This window comes from Leptopilina boulardi, unplaced genomic scaffold (genome assembly GCF_019393585.1).
Source record: "Leptopilina boulardi isolate dan_hultmark-lab unplaced genomic scaffold, ZJU_Lbou_2.1 LbouV2_318, whole genome shotgun sequence".
Lineage (NCBI taxonomy): Eukaryota > Metazoa > Arthropoda > Insecta > Hymenoptera > Figitidae > Leptopilina > Leptopilina boulardi.
The window spans coordinates 51,010-77,279 of NW_026137883.1; the positions used below are offsets into that span (position 1 = coordinate 51,010).

The following is a 26,270-nucleotide window of genomic DNA, read 5'->3' on the forward strand; positions in this document are numbered from 1 at the left end:
AGCGCCTCTCCTGTGAAATTTGCTTTGGAACCGTAAGGTCCCTTTCACCGCGTCAGGACACATATATATAAAATCTGAAATTTGCGCTTTAATGTAACATCCAATTGGCAAATACTTTCGCCAATCAAAATGCAAGAATTTCCCTTTGAGCTAATCACGTTTGACGATTCCATTAGAACCAACCAATCGCACACCAAAAAATCACCATTGTCGTAGGACTTTATTGCACAAAATTTATTTTCGTAAGCAATGAAAATTATTGTGTACGAAAGGTTTATCTATATTATTGTTTTGTGATTCGTGCGTGTCTGGCGTGTATTTTTATAATGATCACACAAGAATGTTCAATTTCCATCTAATTTTCGCTGAAATACAACGGGATAATGTTTCAAAACAATTGAAAAGTGTAATAATAGTGTGACAATTATTGTCATTTAATGATATTTTCATTGATGTGGTGATTTTAGTTATGTGTGTGAAAAGAAAAATGAAGAAGATGAAGTGAATACGTTTTTCGGAGTTCAACGGGCATTAGTGTGTATATAGAAAAAGAGGGAGGAGAATGTGTCGGTGGATGAAACTACAATTTGCTTAATAGCTAATAGACTCAAAATTACTGGTATGATTCTGTGATCCATTCACGATGTCCGCGTATGTGACGATACTGCCATATCTCTTCCTAGGATTATTAGGTAATTGGATTCAGTCTGCTTCTTATCCGTTATTCTCTATACTTTTTTTTTACACACACACACAAACACATTGAACTGTGACAATGTTTCTAAATTTAAGCTTTTCTCATCTCCCCGCTTCATCAAAAATAAATTACTTATTTCTTAGATATTTTTTTTTCTCTCTCTCCCTCCCCCCCTCACCTTCTTAAAGAATAATTTTTGATAACGTACAACTAGAATTTTAAATGTTCAATTTATTAATAATTTATTTACATTTTTTGAAATTCGAGTCATTTTTCGAAAAGTAGAAATGTTTTTATTTTTTTTTTTTTTTTTTGGGAGAAAAAGAAAAGAATTCCGATTTAGACGACAAATCTATTTTTATCACTGTTTTAATTGATATAGATTTTTAAAATAAGTTTTTCTGATGTTTTTATTTATAGATTTGTAACTTTGCACCACTATTTGTAAATGGTATAAATACTTTTATTTAAATTTTGGTAAAGAATTTTTAAAAAGTTTTAAATTTAAAAAATGTAATATGAAATTTAAAAAAAAAATATATATTTTTTTTTTTGAAAGGTAGGTAGTTGATGAAAAAAAAGTCATGTTAGATGTTGTCGAAATTTTTTTCAAATAACAATTGCAACATGCTTAATAATTCGAGATAAAGTGTCTATCTTTGGCATTATCTGTTTTTTTTTTTTTTTTTTCTTATAAAAAGACAAGTGCATTATTGTGATTGAGAAATCAAATTCTGTTATTTAGAAATAACAATCATTCTTATATATATATATATATATGACGATATTTGAGATTTCTTCTGATTTCTGATGTAGATACTTATCACATTCCTTTTATTGTGTATATAATAAATTAACATTAATTTTCAATTTTTGCAAAATTTACCAATTTTTTTTTTTAATTTTCATAGAATTTGAAAAATTTTTGTAATTTATTTATTTAATTAATATTTTATTAAGTGAGGAAAAAAATATTTTTTAAGTTCGATTTCATATATAATGTGTAAAATTAACGAATGTATCAAGGATACTGTTATGATCTTGTTAATTATATGAATGCATTAAACTTTTTCATGGAATTGTTTTGCATCACTAAAAAGATCAAGTTTTCTTCTCTCTCTTTTTTTTTTTTTTATTGCAATTCAGTTTGAATAAATTTTTCAAAATAGATAATATTCTTATGATAATATGAAAATTATTAATTTAAAGAAATTATAAATCATTTTTTGAAAAGTAGAAAATTCTTTACTTTTAATTTTTTTACAAAAAAAAAAATTGGAAATTCTGAACACGTTCACAATACTGAAGTAAGCAAAATTTATGATCAACAATTGGAAATTAATTTTTATTTAAACATGAAAAATTATAAAATTAATTACCAAAAAAAAAATATATTTTTTTATAATTTGTTGATTAATAATAAATAATAATTGCAAAAGAATAAAAGAAAAAGAAATTAAAATTGAATTTTGGAATTTATAAATGAGTCAAAAGTTTTGAACGTTCAAATAAAAGGAAATTTTTTTTTCAATCTAGAAAATTATTAAAAAATTATGATGGCATTGTAAAATAAAATAGTAAATTAAATAACTTCTTTTTAAATATTTAAAACAATATTTTTTAATAAAATTCGTATTTAAAAAAGGTTGCAAAAAAAAAAAAAAATTCGTTCATATGAACGTTCATAACTTTTGGCTCATATTTATAAAATATTATCGAAAAATAGAAATCGAACTTGAACTTGGAATTTTATTTTAAATTTTGTTCATTGATAATCCTTTCTAGAAAAATGTTAATAATATATATATTTTTTTTTATCACCATTGATAGGTATGACTTTAGGACACGACATCAAGGGTACTTCATATTGTGAATTTTATAATGGCACAGCTTGCCCTGAATCACAGCCAGGATGCATCGAAAGAGAAGAGTGCAGTCCAAGCGAACCAGATAAACGAAATCATTGTTACGTTGTCTGGAAATATGATAAAGAGACGAAAAAGTCGACTGCTGTCCTAAAGGTTTGTTCACTATTTAAATTTTACCGTAAATTATATATTCTACATATATGATTCAAATTAATAAAATCAATGAACGAGAAATTTATCAAATAAATTACCAACTAATTATTGATATGCGATTCTAAATTTTTAAAATATAATTTGAATTTATTGCCTTTTTAATATTTGTTTTCCATTTTTTAAAATTGAAATTTTATTAATAAAAAAGAAATTCTCTTTGTATTAATTTATTACCTATTTCTCTATTTTGAAAATTAAAATCCTTTTTTTTTTTTTTTTTTTTTTTTGATTTGAATTAAATGAAAAAATTTTATAATTTAATAAAAATTGTTTAAATGAAAATGGATCAATTTTTTTACATTTTTAGAAACAATGATAGTTTTTTAAAAATATAGAATTTTTTTCTGCTTCTAGGGATGTTTTTTAGATAATAGAGATTGTTACGACAAGCCACAATGCGTGGAAAAAACGTCAGATGTAAAAAAGAAAATGCTTTTCTGCTGCTGCGATGGCAACATGTGCAACCAAAATTTTACTTGGGATCCACAGCCTACAGAGCCTCCTCCCCCAGTGCAAGGTAATAAAAGTTTATTTAAAAAAAAAAATGATTTATTTCATTCTCAATTAAAAATAATTAGAATATAATTTATGTAATAAATTAATGAAGAAAAATAGTAAATAATTTCTAATGTTTCATTGTGTTTAGAATACGAGCCGGTATCGACTTTCGATGAGCAAGTAATAATACTAATGATAGCGGTGTCAATTCCCTCGCTCTTTGTGGTAGCTGGACTGCCTATTATGTACTGGTATTATCGTCGAAGAAAACTCGGATATTTCAATGAGGTAAATATGTTTTTTATATTTATTTATTTGAAAAAAAAAGAAATTCATTATTCAAGCAACATTATAAAAAATACAAAGCAGAAAGTTATTTTATAGTAAAATTGCAAAGTTTTAAAATTGTTTAAGGAGATTATTTTTTTAAATGCATTACAAAAGTTTCAAGAGAAATTTTTTTTTCCCAGCCGAATTTAAATTTTTAAATAATTAACTCTCAAAAAAAACATTTCAAATCATTCTTAACTATTTTCATTTCAAAGCTGAATTTTTAGTCCCCTTCATTTCAAATCAATCGGTTTGAAAAATTTTTTTAATAAAAAGAAAATTTAACTTTTTGAATTTTAATTAATTATTTAATTGTATTTTTTTGTGGAATTTAAATACATATTTATTTTTAATTTAAAAAAAAAAAAAAATTTTGAGGATTGTTTATAATTTACTTTCTTTTTTTTTTAAGGTTCCAACTCTGGAACCATTGCCATTGCCGCAACCATCGCCGAGTTTGGGTTTGCGGCCAATTCAACTTCTTGAAATTAAGGCACGAGGTCGATTTGGAGCGGTGTGGAAGGCTCAGCTCAAAAGTGATGTTGTTGCAGTAAAAGTGTTTCCTGTACAAGACAAACAATCATGGCAAACTGAACAAGAAATTTTTAAACTCGCTCACATGGATCACGAGGATATTCTTCATTTTATTGGCATTGAAAAACGAGGCGACAATTTGCAAACTGAATTTTGGCTCATTACTTCTTATCACGATAAGGGTTCACTTTGCGATTATTTAAAAGCGAATGTCGTCACGTGGCCTGAAATGTGTAGAATTGCTGAATCTATGGCTCGGTAAATTCATTTAATATTTATTTAGTGCAATTAAATTTTTTTTTGTTTTTATAACTGAAGGGTAGAATGACAAAAGGGGTCAAGCGCCAATTCACTGTTTTTACAGGAAGTAAAAAAAACATTATTAAAAATTTTGCAGGTCATTTAAAAAAAAAACTGAGAAAACCGTTTCGATATATTAGTATGTTTTAATAAATAAACAACAATTTGTTGAAATAAACCTACATATTAACGATAATATTAAAAAAAACTGTGGTGCCTTGAGGTTATATCAACTGCGCACATTTTCTTTAAGCATTAATTATAAAAAAAATATACAGTTTAAAGAAAAACTGGAAAATTAGTTTCTTTCTATGGAATCGACGAAATGAATAGAAAAAAAAATTCCTTTAAAAAATTGTTTGTTTTCAAGAAAATTACGAATTAATTGCTTGCTTTGGAATTGAGCAATACTTTCATCTTTAAATTCAATTGTTCACTTAGTATAACCATAAAAATATTTAAAAATTAATAACAAAATGATTTTAAAATTGTTTAAAATTAAAAATACATTATTATTATTATTAATTTTATTAATTAAAATATTATTAAAATAAAATTAAAATAAAATATTAAAATAAAACCTAAAAAAATAATATTTTTTTTTATTTTGATAATATTATTGACTCACCACTTTCTTTTGTGTTTCAATCAGGTTGCAATAAAGTAAATTTGAGGCTATTTTATTAATTTAATTTTTATTAAAAACTGATTTAAATACGCAATAAAAAAGGAAATCCTTCTACAGAAATGTGTAAATGAATTTTCTTGATTTTTTTTATGCAAAAACCTCATTTTCGATAAATTGGCGCTTGACCCCTTTTGTCATTCTACCCTTCAACTTTGAAACGATATTAAACAAAATGATTATCATTTTAATACTAGAATTAAACAATATATATTTTCCTTAGTGCTGCATTTTTTGTTTTACATTTAAAATACAGTGACTAATTTAAAATTATGTGATAAAATCTCAATTTAAAAAACGTTAATATTTTTTTTTTTTAAACTGGGAAAAAATTTTTTAATTTTATTCGTATATTTTAGTGGCCACCCTGATTTTATTAACGTAAACAAAATAGGGAAACAATTGAAAATTTTGTCCATCGAACATACATAGTAGTTAGGTTTTCCAAATTTTTTTGTGATTGAAATATAATTTATAATTTTTTTTTTTTTTTTTTAGTGGTTTGATGCATCTTCACGAGGAGATTCCGGCTAATAAAGCGGACGGATATAAACCCGCTGTTGCTCACAGAGATTTTAAGTCTAAAAACGTTCTTCTCAAGGCTGATATGAGCGCGTGCATAGCAGATTTTGGATTAGCGTTAATATTTCATCCTGGAAAACCGTGCGGAGATACGCATGGACAGGTAAATTATTAAATTATTTTTCTCAAAATAGATATTGTACTTTTTGTCTTTTATTGTTCTATTATTCATATATTTTCTCTGTTTATTTCTGCTTTTTATTTTAAATGGTTAATTGTTAATTGTTCTGGTTTAAATTATTGTAAAAGTTTATTTAAATATTTTATTCATTTTTCAATTTCAGGTTGGCACTCGGAGATACATGGCTCCTGAGGTTTTGGAGGGAGCAATTAATTTTACTAGGGATTCATTTCTTCGAATTGATATGTATGCGTGTGGCTTGGTCCTTTGGGAATTAGCCTCTCGTTGTACAGTACAAGATGTAAGTTAGAAAAACAAATTATTGCTCTTCTTTTATCTTTATTTATTAATCAAGACTTCACAGTGTTTCTCCTATTTTTCTTCTATTTTAAAAAATTTCCCCTTTTTTTCATTTATTTCCTCTATTTTATGTTGAAACTCGAATAATGGGATATTTAATAAAAATCCAAGCCTCGGATTGCACGACTTTTTATAATGAATGCGATTATTTTGACTTATTTTTATAACATATGTGACTTTTTTGTTGTAATTAAGCCTGTTAATTAGATTATTATTTTATTCAAGAGCATTACAATAATTTTTTAATTTTACATATATTTAGAATATAACTCCAAATTATTTTAAAAACATTATTTTAAATAAAAATATTATAAGAATATTTTTATTTAATATTAAAGAAAATTCGCTAAAGAAAATTAAAAGAAATTATTTATTAATTGAAGAAAAATTGATTGTTAAAAAATATTTCGTTAAACGATAAATTCATTTTGGATTTTCAATAAAAAATTTTTTTTTTTTTATTTAGGGACCAATTGGAGAATATAGGTTACCATTTGAGGAGGAAGTTGGACTTCATCCCACTCTTGAAGATATGCAGGAAAGTGTTGTGCATAAAAAAGAAAGGCCTCTTATTTTAGAAACATGGCGAAAACATCCGGTAAGTAATAATATGACAAATTTATTAATTTTATTATTTTACTAAATTATCTAGATTTTTTTAAAAATAGAAATATCAATTCATAACAAGTATTGTGTAGTATAAAATTAACTAAATTAGAAATTTCTATACATATTTCACACACTTTTTTAAATTAACAAAATTAACATTGGAACTAGGTTAGAAAAAAAAATCAATATCTAAATTTAAAATTATTCTAATTCTAATCAATCATCAATTATTGAATCAATTCAAAATTCAGTTTAACCAAATTTGAATTTATTCGAATTTTAATTCGTCCAAATTTCAATTAAATTTAAATTTCCAATGATCAAAATTTCAATCAATTCTAATTTTTATTGATCAATACAAATTTATATTATGTAATTGAAATTTCATAATCAAATGTAAATTCAATCGATCGAAACTTGAAATTCATGAAATTTCAATTTGACCAAATTTTAATTGACTTAAATTTCAAATTATCCAAATTTTTATTGATTTAAATTTAAAATTGTGCGAATTTCCATTTTGTACTAATTTTAATTGATTTATTTTACAAATTATCCAAATTTCAATTAGTTCCAAATTTTAATTGATTTTAGTATTAAAATATCTAAATTTTAATTCATCCAAATTTTTGATTTATTTGTTTAAAATTTTTTTCGAATTACGATTTCTAATCATTTTTAAATGATGTATGTTTCAAATTATATAAATTTTTATTTATTCAAATTTTAAATGACTTAAGTTTAAAATTACTCTAATGTTGATTTATCCAAATTTTAATTGATTTAAGTTTTAAATTTGTTTGAATTTTAATTTATCTAAATTTTAATTGATTTTCAAATTATCTGAGTTTTAATTGGCACTCCGTTTTAATTTATCCAAATTTTAATTGATTTATGTTTCAATTTATTTAAATATTAATTAAATTCTTGTGAAAAAAGTGAAATATAGTAGGAAAATGTATTTTTCTAACTTTAAATTATTAAATTTCTAATATAATCTTTTTGTCTTTCATTTTAAAAATTCAAAACCACCTATAATTTATTGTTAGGGAATATTTTTTTGATGTCAGATAAATTGAAAATTGTATTTTTTTTTTTTTTGTGGTAACCGTGTAAGTTGATTAATTTTCAAATATAGATGAGAAAATAAAAGTCAAATGAATAAATATTATTTGGAGATTATTAAATATTAAATATATATTATTTTGAGAAGTAAAATTTGTGTTTTCATTTTTTTTTTTTTTTCTCAGGGTCTATTATCAATTTGTGACACAATGGAAGAATGTTGGGATCATGATGCTGAGGCGCGTCTTTCTGCGTCATGTGTGATGGAGAGAGTAGCTACATTAAGCAGGTTACTTGTCTTAAATTCATCAACATTAATCAGAGTTGATAACAACGATTCAATCATCACAAAGGAATCCAGTATGTAGTTAATCCCTGTATATTGTAGTTTAGTTGAATTGCACAACCACGCTTTTTGTGGATCATAATTTTCAAAAAAGGAAAAAAAAAAAGAAAAACAATATCAATGGGGAAAAGTCGATATTTTTGGCGATTGAAATTACACTTTTTTCTCAATGATGATGATGATGATGATGATGATAAAAAAAATATGTGATAATGGGTTTTGCTTTTTTTTTTTAAGAGAAAATTTTGAAATGTAATTTTAATATTTGATTTTTGATCCTGAATTATAGATTAAATTTTTTTTTTTTAATTAATTCTCGCCTTATAGATGAATTGTTATAATACTCTAGTGTTCTCGGAGGCCAGAATAGAATTTATCTTCTATGTTTGAATAATTTAAGAATTTAACAGTTTTAGTCTGTTAACTCTTGCCATTTGTAATTTCTTTTTTTTCTTTTCAATAACAATCTATTCAATTTTGTGACGTTTGTCTTTTTTGAGTGCTAACATTAGTTTTTTAGAATTTTTTTTTTTTTTTGTTTTTTACAAAAAAGAAATTATTTTCTTTTGATGGAAAAAATAATTTTGTACATATAGTTATATATACATATATATTTATTTTAATTCTGATAAAACTTTCAAAAATATTTTATATAATCAATTTTGCAAGAAAGTTTTACATCTAATTTTTTTTTACATATTTATTTTAATTTTTTTCATTTTTTTTTTAATGTTAATGATTGTTGATAAATTTATTGAAATGAATTTTTGTATTTTTTATGGAAAAATTGTATAAAAAGAAATTTTTTTAATTTTTCAACGAAATTTGAATTTTTTTTTTTTTTTTTTCAATGAAAAATGATAAAATAAATTAATTATCCGTAGCGAGTACGTAATTAGAATAATATCGATAAGTTTTGAGAGTGAATATATTATATATATAATATTTATAATTTAATCCGTTGGGAAATAATTAAAATCATGTTCCCCATTGATTGTTATAAACACGTATCATTTGGAGAAGGAATTTTTTTCTAATAGAAAAAAGTAATTCTGGCCAAAGAAATTTTCTCGTTTTTTTTTTTTTTTTTTTTTTTTTTTTTTCTTTTGAAAATTTCTGTGTGTAATGAAATCGAAGAACCCTGTTACAAATGTACCTGGTAGATGCAATCGCGTTTAGCCGATTGTATGCCATGAGGAATTTATCAGATGAATGATGTAAGCAAATGGAAATAAAAAAACAAAGAAATTGAAAGAAAAAAATGAAAAAAAAAAATTTTTTTTCTCTTTCTCGCATCAATTTCCTAGCTTACAAAATGATTCTCTTGAGATTCCGCAGGCAAATCATCTAGATTTCGCAGAATTGTTATTCGTAAACACTGCACAACCAGAGACAAATGATAAAGAAATCTATTTACCTAAATTAATATAATATTAATAAATAATACGTAACATACGTTTCAAGTAATCATTACGCGAGGCCCTAGATACGTAATTATTAATTTTTTTTTTTTTTATATATGAAGACAAAAGTAACTCGATTTAACAGAGAGCAATAATGTCTCCAAGCCATGAATATAATGTAAACGCGACTGCCTAACAAATTTTGTAAATGTGAATAATACGTAATCTCTCTAGGACTGTTAAAGCGCCGCCGAATGAAATTCATTTTTATTTTCATAAACACGGCATCAACTTTTATTTTTTTTTTTATAAAAAATTTTGTACAGTAGAACCAAAAAAAAAAAATTGTTTTAATTGAAATTTTTTTCATTTAACAATTTTCTGCAAAAATAAATAAAAAAAAATAAAGAAGATTTTTTTTTTTTTCGTTTAAAACCAAATGTTTTGTTTCACTTTTTAAAATGTTAAGTAAATTACATTTTTTTTTTAGACTGAAAAGTATGATTCAAAGACAAAAACAAAATGCGAATGTCACCCAGTTTCAATGAGTCTTCCGGATTAAAAAATACGTTTTTTTGTTTTTCTTAAAAAAAAAAAAATTTCAATTAGGTAATTCTTCAAGGAATGAAAGAGTAAAAATAGAATATACTATATATGAAATCAAGTGAAAAGAGGGGGGGGAAGTTAAAAATTGTTACTCTTTTTTATTATAATGAAATACAAAAAAATTCGAAACGAAGTTTAATACAAATTTTTAACTATTTAAACTAGAAAATATCATTTTTAATAAAAAGCACATTAAATTAATAATAATTAAAAATATTTAATTGATTATTATTAAATGATTAATTTTTGTGTGATGCTGGGTTTCGACAGTGCCAAATAAAGAAAAAAAAAATAAAAGAGAACAAAAATACAAATTATAAAAACGTCATACGACAAGCGCTTCTCCATTTTCTGTATATTCATTATTAATACATATAAGAAAATAATTCATAATATATATGAAAAATCGAGTGTACCTAATAATCTTTGAAATAACGTCACAAATAATTGAATATAATTTAAATATCGAATTTTGTGTACACAAAATTTTTTTAGGGCCCTGACATATCGGACAGCAGACAAATACCATTATCACGAATGTTTTAATCTTTGACAAGTAGTTTCATCGCTATATCAATATATATTTATAATAAAACTCGAAATCTATCGAATCAACGTTTTTAATTTGATGATTTATAGAAAATAAAAAGGAAAAATTTAAGTTAAAAAAAAAATTTCTATTTAAATTTCGATAATTAGTTTTTTTTTTCTATTAAAATAAAATTTAAAAAAAACCAGCTTTCTTATTGTAAATATACTTGAATTAGGTTATATTTGTTAAAAAAAAATTTAGAATTTATTTTTGAAAATATATATAAAAATAAATTAGGAAAAAATTTTTTTTTTAAATTAATTAGAATATTTGTGATATATCATTTGGAAATAATAAAGTAATGTTGATATTAGGAAAAAGAAAAAGAAATAATTTTTATATAATTGTAATATGTATAAAAAAAGAGAGAGAGAGAAAAAAAAGAAAGTTAAAATTTTTAGCATTGATGGTGTGATTATTATATTGATATCAATGTCTGTACAAAAATATTCAGAAAGCTGTTTAGAAAAATAATTGATCGTTATATTGTTGAAATAAATATATTATAATCAAATTGGCAACGATGATTCGATTTTATATTCGAGTGTGCTGTAAATACATTTCGCTTTAGCAATTTTTGCCGAATATCGCGCGAGTAATAAAGAATGATGATTTTCTGAGATGAGAAGGAAAAAAAAGTGACATTTTTAGAGAGAGAGAGAGAGAGAGAGAGAGAGAGAGAGAAAGAAAGAGAGGGAAAAAAAATAATAAGAGGCGACGTACCCTGAGGACAAAAACAATCTGTCTGCTTTCTGGTACTGTTGTTGTTACTCTAGATATGTAAGTTATTTTTAAATGATTTGTTTGATAGTTATTTTTATGGGGAGTTTCCCAGAAAGAAAGAAAAAAAACTATATACAATTGTATCTATTAAGTTTCAAATTTCAATTGTACCATCGGGACATTTCACTTGAATTTCAAAAATTGTCTCGAAATTTCCTCCTTTCGACTGGCAAAGAAATTATAATTTTTTTTTTTTTTTTTTTTTTTAAATACAAATTAAAATAATTTATAAAAGAAAAAAAAGTGTTAATTGAAAATATTCTATATATAATAAAAAATAAAATTTTGTAACAAAATATAGAAAATTTGAGATTGTATTTAATTTTCAAGTGAAAATGCCCCTCCTGCATTATTATAAGACTTTGATCGGATAATCGATTGTCCGCACCTAGTCGACTAATAAATTGACTGTACATATTAAGATATACCTGATCTAGAAACTGTAAGACTATTGAGACGCAAGAAACTTTGATTATTTATCACCCGAATTATTAGAATTTTTTAGGGTGAAGTCCCTCCGCCCCCTTAATATCTCCTCTCCAGTGATAAACCAACGCAATAATTAAATTATTGTCCGATGGAAATTTCTGTTTATTAATAATAAACATTTTATCATTTTTTTTTTTTTTTTACAAAATGAAAATTTCGTTTCTAGAGAGTGTTATATTTGATCTATTTTTGTAAAATAAAATTTCCATTTCAATGTTTGAAAAAATTATAGAAAAAACATTTTTTTTTTAAGTAACATATAACCTCAAAACTGAAAAATAGAGAGATTGAGTTACAATTATTTGTTTTTGAATTTTGTATATTCAATTTTAAAAAAGTGTCAATTAAAAAAAAAAAATACAAGAAAATTTTTTAGATATATTTATATTTCTTGTGTTTTAAAAGATCGAATGTACTCTTGAAAAAAAAAATGCTTTGGATCTCACTTTGTGCTTTTGAATTAATTTCATCGCGATTAAGATAATAACAAATATATGTGCCATTAAATGAGTTTTTTTTAATGAATTTTTGGAGTAACCTTTCCAAATTAAATGAAACATTTTTTTTCAATTTATTAACCTTTAAACTGATTTAGCGGTCTGACAGACCGCTATTAAAACTTTCATCGCTTATAACTTTTTTTTAAAGCGTTCTAAATTATGTAAAAATAAAAAAATTAAAACGAAACAATATAGAAATTGACTTTTTAATCATAAAAAATAAAAAATATATACAACAATTGACTTTACAAAATTTAAAATCAATAAAATAACATAAAAAAGGAATAGCGGTCTGACAGACCGGTGAAATCAGTTAGTGTGATTTTTCGGCACGTATCAGTTTAAAGGTTAATATAAAGGTCAAAAATAATCACTTTTTAAGTAAAAACAATTGTTTATTTAAAAAATACAACAATAATGAAAAAAATTAACTTTTTTTCTGCACCTCCAAATAAATTGGTTTAAAGATCAAAATTTTCTTTATTTTTTAAGCTTTAATACCGCACAAGAAAAATGAGGTGATTCAAAATAGTTAATTAACAATTTATTAAACAATGTTTTCTTTTTTGTATTTTATTTACTATTGAGCAGAAGCTCATGCGTTGTAGAAAACATATTGTGTGAAAAGTGAGGTTATGTTGTCATTGAACGAAACTTAAACAGGTTAAGGCATGAGCAGAATAGGAACGTAACCGGAATCGTAATCGCAAACGCAACCGGAAGAATGAGTTAGAGAAGGACAGACATATTGTTTGTCCTTCTCTAACACATTTTTCCGGTTGCGTTTACGATTACGATTCCGGTTACCTTTCTATTCTGCTCATGCCTTTATCACATTGAATGGTTTTTAACATGGAGTAGTATAAGGAGACCGAACGACCATGTTGAATCTGCGTTAAAAGTGGACCAAATTTTGGTAACCGTTTAGATGCCGTTTAGTGTCATGAAACTACGTAATGGAACACTAGCGCTACTGATTGTGTTAAACTCAGCTGGACAGTCTGCCATTGTAAAAGTTATAAAAATAAGTATCACTGTAAAAAAAATTTCTGTAAAATCACAGGCTGCGTATGCGAGGAAAAAAACCTATGCCGTATGTGTCACTTTTACATGCTATAGTAACTTGACATTGAGGTTATGTGAATTCACAAGCGATTGTAAAATTACAAAGAGGGGTAAATTTTAAAAACTCTCTATCTGAATGTAATGTGATTAAACTGCCGCGTAAACTCAACTAATTGTAAATCGAGTCACTTTGGTAACAAGCGTTATACAAAATAAATTAATATAAATTATAGTATAGTTATAAGTGTTAACGAAATCATTTATAAAAGATTCCAGTATTCCAATATTAAAGAAATTTAATGATAAATGTATTTTTCTAAGGGCATATGTAAATTTATACACATGAAAAATTGCTTTTTTGAGTAAATTCACAAAAAACCTGATATTTACATTTTCAAAATGTAAATTGTACAAAAAATGTAATTTTACACCCGTCTGTAAAATGAAATACATACTGTATGCGAGGAAAAAAAATCATAGCCCAGCAGAGTGAATTTACAATCGGGTTGAAATTTCACAGTGCTATGTAAAATCGCTCTTCATAATACTGTGAATTTACAGAATCTTGTGTTTCTAACCTCAAAATGATAAATATTGTCATGTTGAGTGCAGTGAAATTACATAATCATGTAAAATAATTTTTACAGAATCGTGTAATTATACTGTTCGAACATTTAAATTCAGAACTATTTTTTACAGTGATTTTTGGATTATGTTCAACGTACTTCTAATTTTTCCCACTGTTTACATATACTTCCCTCGAGAGCGCTTGTGTTTCTTTACGTATTTTCATGACACTAAGCGGTTACCAAAATTTGGTCCACTTTCAATGTACGTCGTTCGGTCTCCTTATACTACACTCCATGGTTTTTAATTACCTACTTTGCAGTAAAAAATCATAAAAAATATTTTTGAAGGATGAAAAATCTCAGGGCGCACTCACACCTTTTGGCTGCCTGCCTGCCTGCAGGAGTTGTCATGGCAACGTGAAGGAGTAACAGAGATATTAAATTCAAATTTGAATTTTCTCTCTCTGTTACTTCTACACGTTGCCATGACAACTCCTGCAGGCAGGCAGGCAGCCAAAAGGTGTGAGTGCGCCCTCATTTTTCACACATGTTTTTTTAATACTACGCTAGTGTAATCAGCTTCTGCTCAATAACGAGAGCGACAACTTCCGAACGTCGCGCGCAACTATAGCAGACGTTTCATAATAAATAAAATACAAAAAAAGAAAACAAACATTGTTTAATAAATTGTGAGTTAACTATTTCGAATCTCCTCATTTTTCTTGTGCTATATTAAAGCTTGAAAAATAAGGAAAATTTTAATCTTTAAACCAATTTATTTGGTGGTGCAGAAAAAAAGTCAATTTTTATTTCATTAATTTTATTGTTGTATTTTTTAAATAAACAATTGTTTTTACTTAAAAAGTGATTATTTTGGACCTTTATATTAATAAATATTATTAAAAAAAATGTTTCATTTAATTTGGAAAGGTTATACTCCGAAAAGTGATTAAAAAAAACTCATGGAATGACACATATACGTTAATTTTTGTTATTAACAAAGAAAAAATTTTTTTTTAAATTTTGAATAAAAAATATTTAAAAAATGAAATTGATTTCAATACGTAAAATACGAAAAAACAATGATTTTTATAAAGAAGTAATTTTTTCACGTTATGATAAAATGTAAATTAAAAATATATTCTGAAAATTTCCTGAAGATAGAATATTAACCCATATAGTGTGCACATTTATTAAATCACGTTTGCAGATTATTTATAGATAATTATTTATATAAGCTTGGACTTCTTCGAAGATTTTTTGGAAAATATACATATATTTAATATCTATAGATTTTATCTAATCGGATGCATACAATTTTTTTTTCTAAAAAAAAATGAATTTCTCCTTTTTAGCGCTATATATATGATTGTATTTTAGTGCAAAAACAAAGTAGAATAAGCGGATATCGTTGCATCTGTATCACGACTCTCAATTTCACAAGAAAGGGACGAATAATCGTAAAATAATGATAAAAATAATAATAATAATAATAATTTAATAATAAATTAAAACAAATTAACATAAGAAATAATTAACTTATGTGAATCACATGTGTATGAGAGAGAGAGATACCTTCACATATATATCTGTGCATTATTCGCCTACATCGTGTAAGCACAATATAATCATTGTATTATTACATTGTAATATTTTTTGCATTAAAGATTTTTTAAAACTATGTTCTTTACATTGTTCTTTTTTGAAAGCTTATAAAATTGTAATTTATTGCTTCCTAATAACATTTTTTTTAGTATTTTTTAAAATAATCGCGTTAATTGAGGTCCCCGATTCTATAAGGGGCACTACGCTTGAGGCAGCCGCCTTGCGACCTGTCAGTTGGTCTACAAATGGAGTAAAATAAAATTAAAAATTAAAATTTTTTAAAAACGCTATCCTGTAGGAAATAAAAATCCGCATCTTTTTTTCCTTTGCGATTTTTTTATAAAACAAATATTAAAATTAATAGAGGCAAAAAAGTAGAAAAATTTTTTACGATAATTTAATGGACTTTTAAAACATAACTCGTCGTAATTTCGCCAAATATTGATGGATTTCTTTGAAATTTTGTGCATTTTATTCAATTTATACTACCCAGATAGCACGGAAACTTGCAGCAAGCTTGCGGCAAGTTAACCGTGCAAGCTTGCCTGAGCTAGCGAAATGTCCCACCCAGGGCAAGCTTGCCGTGAAATCTTGCTGTAAGCTTTCCAGGAAAGCTTGCTGCAATCTTGCCATGAAAGATTGCTACAAGATTGCTGCAAGCATACTAAGAATGATTGCGGCAAGGTTGCCGTGAAAGATTGCTGTAAGCTTGCTACGTAAAGTTGCAGGAGAATTTCAACAAGCTTCTGGAAAGGTTGCTGCAAGCTTGCTGCAATTTTTAAAAAATACATTTTAAATTAAAAAAAATTTATTTGTTTTTTTTAAATTTTGAAAATCCTTGTGACGTTTATTATTATTAATTATGTCCTGTTTATTTTCATTTGGAAACTTAACGAGAAAATTTTCGAAACAAATTTGAGGGGACTGGGAATTGAACCCGGGTTCGACAGACACTAACCAAAGACCCTAACCGAGAACCTACTCGACCAACTATCAGAGAATAAAAAAATCTTGCTCTTAACCCTCGACTGTTTTTATGAGTTGAAAAACGAGGGTTAAGAGCAAGATTTTTTTATTCTCTGATAGTTGGTCGAGTAGGTTCTCGGTTAGGGTCTGTCGAACCCGGGTTCAATTCCCAGTACCCTCAAATTTGTTTCGAAAATTTTCTCTTTAAGTTTCCAAATGAAAATAAACAGGACATAATTAATAATAATAAACGTCACAAGGATTTTCAAATTTAAAAAAAAAACAAATAAATTTTTTTTAATTTAAAATGTATTTTTTAAAAATTGCAGCAAGCTTGCAGCAACCTTTCCAGAAGCTTGTTGAAATTCTCCTGCAACTTTACGTAGCAAGCTTACAGCAATCTTTCACGGCAACCTTGCCGCAATCATTCTTAGTATGCTTGCAGCAATCTTGTAGCAATCTTTCATGGCAAGATTGCAGCAACCTTTCCTGGAAATCTTACAGCAAGCTTTCACGGCAAGTTTGCCCTGGGTGGGACATTTCGCTAGCTCAGACAAGCTTGCACGGTTAACTTGCCGCAAGCTTGCTGCAAATTTCCGTGCTATCTGGATATTAATGACGACAATCATAAACAAATTCAAAAAAATTGTTATTATTTTATATTAAATAACAATGAAGTTTTAATTTTGAAAATATGTGTTTTTCAATCTTCTAATGAAAAAGTTATCGAGGGAATTTTCATTCTGGAAAAACTTCTCGCGACAAAGTTTTTCCTTAAATGCAGAGATGGGTAAGTAACATACTTCATGTATGTTACCTAAGTTTGCTACGTATGTTACATGTGTATACAACTTGTCCAGTTTGCTACACAACGTTTGTTACATTTCATGACGTAGGCACTCGTAATGGTCAGAAGAAAATATAACCTCAATCTAGTTGGTTCCCGCTATGTGTTTAGTCTTTGAATTTTTGTTTGATTCGTTTGATTATTGCTTTGTAAAGACATATAAAAACACTTATTAGCTTAATAAAAATTATTAAACTGAAGTGCAATAAATTATTATTTAAAGAATATTTCATCTCTTTATATTTACCAGTAGATCTATTTATCTGAGTTGCCTAAGACATTATTATAATTTATCTGTTATGATAATGAAGCGAGTCCGAGTTGACATTCGAAAAGTGAGGTTATATTTATAATATGGTTTGCGACAATTTGTTACGTATACTACACATTTTAGGTCATACCTACATTCGAGCATGCAAAAATAATTATTTATTTGTTATAAAAAATATATTTTTTGTATTCTATTTTTGTTAATAAACAAACATATGTCCAATATACTTATTAAGAACTATATTTATATTTGAAATCAGTATTTATACATTTTGAAAAAGGAAAAATAATAAGGGCGAATTGTTTAATAAGAACGCCCCTGAAGAAACTAAGTCGTTAGGTGTCATGGCTGCTGCTGAAGGAAAAGGAAAAATATTTTTTCACTATTTTCCTTATAACTTCTTTATATCTTAGAGAATTAATTCCAAACTTTTGGAAAAACTTCCTTAATATTTAAGGAAAAACTTTGTCGCGAGAAGTTTTTCCAGAATGAAAATTCCCTCGATAACTTTTTCATTAGAAGATTGAAAAACACATATTTTCAAAATTAAAACTTCATTGTTATTTAATATAAAATAATAACAATTTTTTTTGAATTTGTTTGTCTTTTTTTGTTGTTTGTCTTTAAAATGTTATGTTTTAATAGTTCATTAAATTATCGTAAAAAATTTTTCTACTTATTTGCCTCTATTAATTTTAATATTTGTTTTATAAAAAAAATAGCAAAAGAAAAAAAGGTGAGGATTTTTATACTAGGATAGAGTTTTTAAAAAATTTTAAATTTTATTTTGTTCCAATTTTGTAACACGTGACTGGTCGCAAGGCGGCTGCCTCAAGGCACTCTCACACCTTTTTGGCTGCCTGCAGGTTACCATGACAACGCATGAGAGTGAGTACGACAGAAAATTTAAAAATTTGAATATTCAAATTTTCTGTCTCACTCACACTCGTGCGTTGCCATGGTAACCTGCAGGCAGGCAGGCAGCCAAAAAGGTGTGAGAGTGCCTTCAAGCGTAGAGCCCCTTATAGAATTGGGGTCCTCAATTGTTTTATCTCAAACAAATTTTTAAACTTAAAATTATTGTCTCATTTTATAAAATCTGTTTCATTATTAATTTTTTTTCCAATTATTGGTCTTTCAATTAAAAGAAAATAAATAATAATCACTATTTTTTTTAATGCTCATTTTAGAACCAAAAAATGAAGCTTTAGTTTTGATATATTAATCCCGCAAATTCGTTTTGTATACTTTAACCTAAAATTTCTACGATGCTTAAAGTTCATAACGTTTATAATAAATAATTTTTGAAGAAATATCTTTTTGATAACGAAAAATCAGAAATAACAAATTATTTTAGTAGGCTGCTCAAAAGTGAAATGTGCGTTTATAGTTATACTGGGTCCGCAGTGAGTATGAGTCTCGACAAAATGTCATCAAACAGGAAGGACAGCATTTATGCAATTGGGTGCGTATTAAATATTCATATATATTTTTCTTGTTCTAAAAATAAATATATCAATGTATGTTTGGTCTCTAAATTTGACTGTTCAAATGAACGAATATTATATTCGTTTTTTAAAAAAATTCTCAGAAACCAGTTGTCATGAAAAGTTATATGATTGTTAAATAATAAAATAAAGAAAAAATTTGATATTGAAGAATTCTAGTCAATAATTCGATAACAGAGAATAGGCTTCGACGCGTAGAAGCGCGCCGCGCGCTGCAGTGGTAACTGTTTCACCGCTTGCACGTCGCTTTTCAAATTCGCGTAATTTACTCATTTTTTAAAAGTACTAAGATTTTTTTTTTTAATTAAAGTTGAGAAAGTGTAGATTTATGTGGTTTTTGAAATTTTTTCCTAAACATATGAGAAATAGTTTAAATATTCATTTGTTTATTAAATAAACAATTTTATTTGCATAAACAATACAAATTAATTGAAATTTCTATTGCATTTCAAAGAGACATAATTTTTTTATATGCTCACCAAATTTTATTAAATTTCATTAACAAGCAACAGAGTAATTGCAAATTTAGTGGAAAGGTAACAAAATATTCAATTGTTTCAAAATTTTTACGTCCGTTTTCTTGGTTATTTGGATAATGATTTTTACGAGGTCTTAGTTACGATTATTATCGAGTATCGATTACTATAAAATATCGATATGTACTAAATATCTATATCGACTAATACATAACCTACAAGTGTCACGTTTTTATTTAAACCTGTTTAAAATCATTTTATAACAATGTAATCTTATAAATAATAGAAACCCTCTTTATGAGGTAAGTTTTACAAAATATTTTCATCACATTAAGGTATCACATCGGCACTAATCGGAGTCAAGAGTTTGTAGCTCGCATTACTACTTCCCACATTATACTTTCGCCCTTAACTCCCAATACTCTCTGCCCATACTGTACCTACTTCTACAAATACACTCGTACACGTATACCCCACACTAGCAGCGATTGGAAGGAGTAGGAGGTTTGACAACGTCGCTATAAGTCTCGCTTTGACTACTGTGGACTACTGTCTCTCTCTAACTAATGTTACCATCCTGCGATGTTGCCACATCAAAGTGGCGGGTGTGCTATATATTGCAAATGACGTCATGAAATAGAATTTTTAATTTATAATTATAATTACAAATAAACGGCACGGTAAATTATAAATTTCTTTGTATATTTTAGTTTCAAATTTATTCGTGAATTCAACATTAGTTTTTGAAAAAAATTTATAGAAAACTTCTGATGATATTTATGAAAATGTACTTCTCCCCCATACATTAGTCCCGTCTCTCATGCAAAATAAGCAACTTTGATTGCTAATATCTCTGGTTTCGTACGGCGAAAATTCTTCATATTTTGCAAATTTGTCAAGAATGATAATAAGAACATATGGTAAAATTTTCAAGAAAATTTATAGAAAACGGTTTTACCGATGTGATACCTTAAGGAATCACTCTTGCTGACGAAATCTAATTATTTGCAGGTGTTTCTCTTTTTTATACCTTGTGCGCCATAAACCATGTATTTTCCAAAAAAAAAATTTTCCACATTATTATTCCAAAATTGTGAGGTATCGAAACGTTGTCAACCAATTTTATAACATCAATAAAGACCGTAACTAAGGCCTCGTAAAAATCATTATCCAAAATATTCAATTGTTAATAAATAATTAAAAAATTAATTTTTTTAAAAACACATTTCAGGAATGTTTTTAATTCGGCTTTCTGCAATAGATTATGAAAAAAAAATATTTTAAATTTGAAAAGTCAGTTTTAAGTGGCCCAGTTGGGAAATTTTCACCCAGCAACAAGGTTCCAATGGCAGCCAATAATAATTGTTTACGTTGGCTTTTGCAGCCGAAGACGTAAACGTGTGATTTATCAAAATGTTGATATATTGTTAAATAAATAAAATAAAAGGCATAAAAATTGTTAGAAAATCCTACACACTCCTAACCCCATATTTTCTAACTATTTTCAAGTGTTTTATGATAATTATTTCAACTGAATCTATTCAGTATTATACTAGAAAAGTTACGGACAAATTAACATTACAGACCTCTAACAGTCACATAACTTTAATGTGTAAATAACATTCTAAGGGCGCACTCACACCTCTGGCTGCCTGCACAGGCAGCCTCCCACCACGCAGAAAACGTACAAGAGTAAGAGAGACAGAAAATTCAAATTTAAATCTACTGACTCTTTGATTGGCTCTCACTGGCTGCCTGTGCAGGCAGCCAGAGGTGTGAGTGCGCCCTAAAAAAAAAAATTTGCTTATTTGAAATAGTCGTTTAGTTTCAATTGTTGCGAGCAAAATTCAAACAATAAAATAATATTTCCAACGAAACGGAATCGACTGCTTTTGTTTCATAAAAATTACAAAAACATGGATAATTTTTGGGGTTACATTCACTTTTAGTGAAAATATAATAAATGAAAGATGTTAAAATATAATATTGTTATTAAAAATAAGAAAGTGAAAACATAATATTAAGAATATTTGAAACTTTCATGTTTCTTTAAAAAAATAATTCTGTATTAAAAAAATTTAAAAATGATATTTTTACTATAATTTATTGCCTAACGTGTAGCCACTGATGTTCAGCGATTAGGTCTTTTAACTTACACTTATTTAAAAAATTAAATAATTACTTTATATTCAAAATTTATTTTAAGGTAAAATTTCTAAATTTTTTTTTTAACCAGACAAAATTTTAAATTATTTATTTAATTCTAGTTTTTTTTTTTAATTCTGAATTAATGATTTGTTAAGTAAAAAGCGTTTTTGTGAGTATAATTACCTTGGTTAACAGTAATCTAATTAATATAAAAAATAACTCCACTTAAATATAGGTATTGACGTTTTATTTGTGTAAACATATACATTATATTATTTATTATTTACGCATTAATAAATGTCATCCAAGGCAGATGTGTATCCAGCGATATTTTTTTTTACGAGTGATATATATGAATATATATATATATATTTCCCCAATATACGCAGATCAACATTTCAAGCAATTTGTCGAGAGAACAGAAAATTCCTTTAATGATCATAACAATTTTTTTTTTTTGTAATTTTAAAATGTATATTTTCGATAAAGTTATTGTTCGTGAATATTGAAAAAAAGAAATAATTTTTGTTTTTCACTTAAACGTATAAAAATTATTCGACATTGAATAGAACATTTAAAAAAGCGTTGTAAAATAATTTAAAAATATTAATAATTCAAAAAATCAATTTCAAAACATCACAAATTTGCTTCTCAGAATTATGAGTTTACAACAAATAAAAGAAGAAAGAAAAACATTCAAATATAAATTTCCTCTATTTTTTTTCGTTTTTTTTTTTTTTTGTTTTTGTTTTTTAAGAAAAATCCAAGTTAAAATAAAAAGAAACTTGGACAAAAAAATATCTCGTGAAATAGCAAATAAAATCGATGTAAAGCCAATGATACATCAAAATAGAAAATAATCTTCTCCCGAGACCTGTGCGAAATGAATAAAATATAAAAATTGCCTTTTTCATTTTTTTTTTTGTTTTTGTTTTAAAAAACGTTTGATAAATCTTTGTAACAAAAATTCTTTTTCGTCTCGCACATCCGCATTAATCTTAATAAACTTACGAACCTATTTGCTATGATCACAGTTACATTTATAGTGTTATGATATATCTGTTATTTTACTCGACGTCACTTCTTTTTATCTTTTTCTTCTTCTTCTTCATTATTATTATTATTATAATCGCAATCATTTAAACCAGCGTCGCTACAATTATACTGTATAGAATTTTATGTACATCTCTGGGATATTATAAATAATGTATGTTCAAACTTATTAAATACATTTCTGGTTCGAGAGCCTATGACTAGCAGTATCTCTATATAATTCTTACGACATTAATTATTAATAATCAATAATAATACTACTGCAGTTTTCAATATTATATAAACGAAGCGTTCAATCTCTTTCGAAAATTTTTTTAACATTAAAAAGGTAACTAAGTTGACTGTCTTATTTGTTTAATGGAAAAAAAAAACAAAAAAAAAACAATACTCGATTCTCTCTCATACACTATACATGCATACTTTTTCTCTTTGCTTGTGGTTTTTTTTCTCCTCTCGCACTTTCTTTTGTTTTAAATTTTACATATTTTTTCAATTTAAAAAAATGTTAAAATTGAAAAATTAACAAATAAAATTGAGTGTCTCATTTAAAAAGCGTGAAACATTTCAAGAATCCAAACTCAAGGGAGTTTATAAATATATATAAGAGAAAACTCGATTAATTTTGGATTCTATAAAATGCGTGATTAAATTTCCTTTTTAATTTGAGAAAATTTGCTCTTTTGTATTATATTAAATAATTTTTTTTTTTTTGTTTAGTAATCGAATTTGTGTTGATTAATCGTCGAAAGGCGATGTCAAGCTAAGGGTTAGGTTTGTATTGCGTGAACACACGCTCTTGGTACTAAACCCTTTCTTTCGCCCCTTGCGCACAACAACCATTTGTTGTCAACTTCCAAAATGACTTTCAATTTCTCGCCTTCGCTGAATGCAAGATGTCCATCATCCGATGAATATCTGTGAGTTAACGTTCGCACCAATCTGAAAAAATTATTATTTCATTTAAATATATATATATATACTTATTATAAAATTTTATAATAATCTAAAATAATTTGCAAATTTATAGAAAAAAAATTTCCATTTTTTCCAAAAAGAAAAATCGCAATAAACTATCAATTTTTTTTTATTTGCAGAATAATATAGCCTACATAAATCTTTTATAATTTTAGCTAATTTGAGGCTTTTAAATAGCCTTAAATTAAATTTTGAAAAATCTACCCTTAACTCCAAGAACCTCGTCCTTTAAATATTTAAATTACTTTTTTAAAATTTTTCCTTTCCTTTTTAAAATTTTTTTCTATATCATTTCTTTACAATTTAAGCTCAACTGAAACTTTCAAATATTCTCAAATTGAATTTCAAAAACTGTCCTTAACTCTAAAAACCTTAACCTCAAAAATCAGCCTCATTACATTTAAGTTTATAAATGTAAACATGTTTTACAATTTCATCCGCCATATTGGCTCCACCATTTTGAATTTTTAACAAGTTTTACATCAAAATCGTGATCTGTGACCTGATTTTTAAAAGTTGATGTAAGATTCGTGATCATCGACCCCAAAAATCCCCGAGTAACAAGTTTCAAGCAAATCTGATAATTTTTAAAAAATTTTGGTCGCCATATTGGATCCGCCATTTTGAATTTTTAAAATCTGACTTTATATTCGTAATCAGCGACCCCAAAAACCCCCGAGTAGCAAGTTTCAAGCGAATCTGATCAAATTTTAATAAAAATGTCCGCCATATTGGATCCGCCATCTTGAATTTTGAAAATTTTTAAAATCTGACTTCAGATTCGTAATCAGCGACCCCAAAAACATAAGAGTGACATTTTAAAAAAAAGTAGACCTCAATCCGATTATTAGAACGGAAGATATAGCAGTTTAAAATTTTTTGTTATTATTGCAAATCTCGTAAACTAACAAATATTTTAAGCTGAAATTTACGTTAAAGATTAGTCTTACTATATATAACAAAATTCCAAAGTTTCATTGCAATCGGTTAACCTACTCAGAAAAAGTCAAAATCTCACCTGGAATCGCACATATATATATATATATATGTTGTGCTCAAAGTCCAGAGTGCGGGCAAACTGCGGAATGCCCAGACACTCCGCAGTTTGCCCAAGCCATTTTGGGTAAAGCTGAATATATCGAGCTTTGCCCAAGCGTTGGCGGGCAAACTGCGGAGTGCCCAAACCGCTTTGGGCAATGTACCAAATAAGAAAATATAAATTTAAATAAAAACAAAGTATTTCTAAAATTCCAAAAATAATACCTTACATCTTTTATTAAAAACTTGTCAACTGCTTGTACAGACTAACTACAAAACTGTCGTTAATTCAAAAGAATGTCGAATATTAATTACATGCCATTCTTCTATTCAAAACATTTAGACAAATGGCAGATCTTTTACATTTGATAAATTGTACATAAGAATGAAACAGATTTTACATTCAAAGAAATAAATTTAAAAATACCAATAATTTTTAGTTTCCATTCGAAAATTGTTCTTTATTAGTATTAATGTTCAAAATAAACTGAAAATTTAAATTTTTTAAAACTTATATTATATTCATAATAATAATTAAAATAAAATAATAATAATAATAATTAATACAACTTGAAATAAAACAAAATTTACTTCGTTTCGGAAATTTTCTTATTTGGGACATGAAATGTAAAGGATCTGCATTTTGATAGAAAATTTACCGTTTTACTGAAAAAAAAATTTACTTCCTTAACGGCATGTGGGAAAAACCCACGTGACCTAGTATGGGAAAATGTGTTTTGCAATATTCCAACTTTCTCTAAAATGAAAAATAATTTTAGGCTAAAATTTTGAGGGTTGATAGATTTGGGTACAATGCACCGCGCTGTTCTCCTGAAAAAACTTAATTTTGCATTAAATTATTTAAAACCTAATTTTAAAAAGTGACATTTTTAAACGAAAATGACAAAAAGATGGCGGCGCATACACAGACGTTGCTTGAGTGTGTCAGTTCTCCAGTAAACAGCGCCAATTCGAGCGAGTGGCCGCTGAATGAACTATGATTAAATACATTATTTTACTATTTATTACTTTATTTTTATTATTTTTACGTAAATGAGGAGAACAGCCCTATGCTTTGCACCCTCCTTTATCAAGTCTTGAATATTTTAACCCGAAATCATTATTTATTTCAGAGAAAGTTGGAATCCTCAAAAAAACGTCTATTTCC

The 26,270-nt window shown here is 26.4% G+C and overlaps 2 protein-coding genes and 2 long non-coding RNA genes across 9 annotated transcripts in view; 2 read left to right on the plus strand and 2 right to left on the minus strand.

The window, feature by feature from the left end:
* LOC127284076 (uncharacterized) overlaps nucleotides 1-26,270 on the minus strand; it is a 77,870-nt gene that overhangs the window by 1,176 nt on the left and 50,424 nt on the right. The window lies entirely within an intron of this gene.
* Nucleotides 276-15,896, plus strand: LOC127284073 (activin receptor type-2B). The gene is made up of 9 exons (XM_051309366.1): nucleotides 276-692; nucleotides 2,528-2,718; nucleotides 3,133-3,295; nucleotides 3,425-3,564; nucleotides 4,019-4,398; nucleotides 5,624-5,810; nucleotides 5,992-6,129; nucleotides 6,655-6,786; nucleotides 8,048-15,896. Exons 1-9 carry the CDS (start codon nucleotides 644-646, stop codon nucleotides 8,228-8,230), a joined length of 1,563 nt encoding a protein of 520 aa, XP_051165323.1. The 5' UTR covers nucleotides 276-643; the 3' UTR covers nucleotides 8,231-15,896.
* Nucleotides 20,007-21,516, plus strand: LOC127284075 (uncharacterized). Its single transcript, XR_007843429.1, has 2 exons — nucleotides 20,007-20,190; nucleotides 20,900-21,516. It is a non-coding gene; the product is annotated as an uncharacterized LOC127284075 (long non-coding RNA).
* Nucleotides 22,267-26,270, minus strand: part of LOC127284070 (uncharacterized) — a 50,334-nt gene continuing 46,330 nt past the window's right edge. For all 6 annotated transcript variants that reach the window (XM_051309359.1, XM_051309356.1, XM_051309357.1 and 3 more), the window contains one exon: nucleotides 22,267-24,028. In XM_051309359.1, coding sequence (XP_051165316.1) covers nucleotides 23,857-24,028 — 172 coding nt within the window. In that variant the 3' untranslated portion in view covers nucleotides 22,267-23,856. The remainder of the gene's footprint in view (nucleotides 24,029-26,270) is intronic.

Excerpts from the sequence above, each read along its gene's own strand:
- LOC127284073 (XM_051309366.1), top strand. The coding sequence starts at position 644 with ATGTCCGCGTATGTGACGATACTGCCATATCTCTTCCTAGGATTATTA. Across the intron at positions 693-2,527 it reads TCTCTTCCTAGGATTATTAG|GTATGACTTTAGGACACGAC; the intron begins GTAATTGGATTC and ends CACCATTGATAG. Across the intron at positions 6,787-8,047 it reads AAACATGGCGAAAACATCCG|GGTCTATTATCAATTTGTGA; the intron begins GTAAGTAATAAT and ends TTTTTTTCTCAG.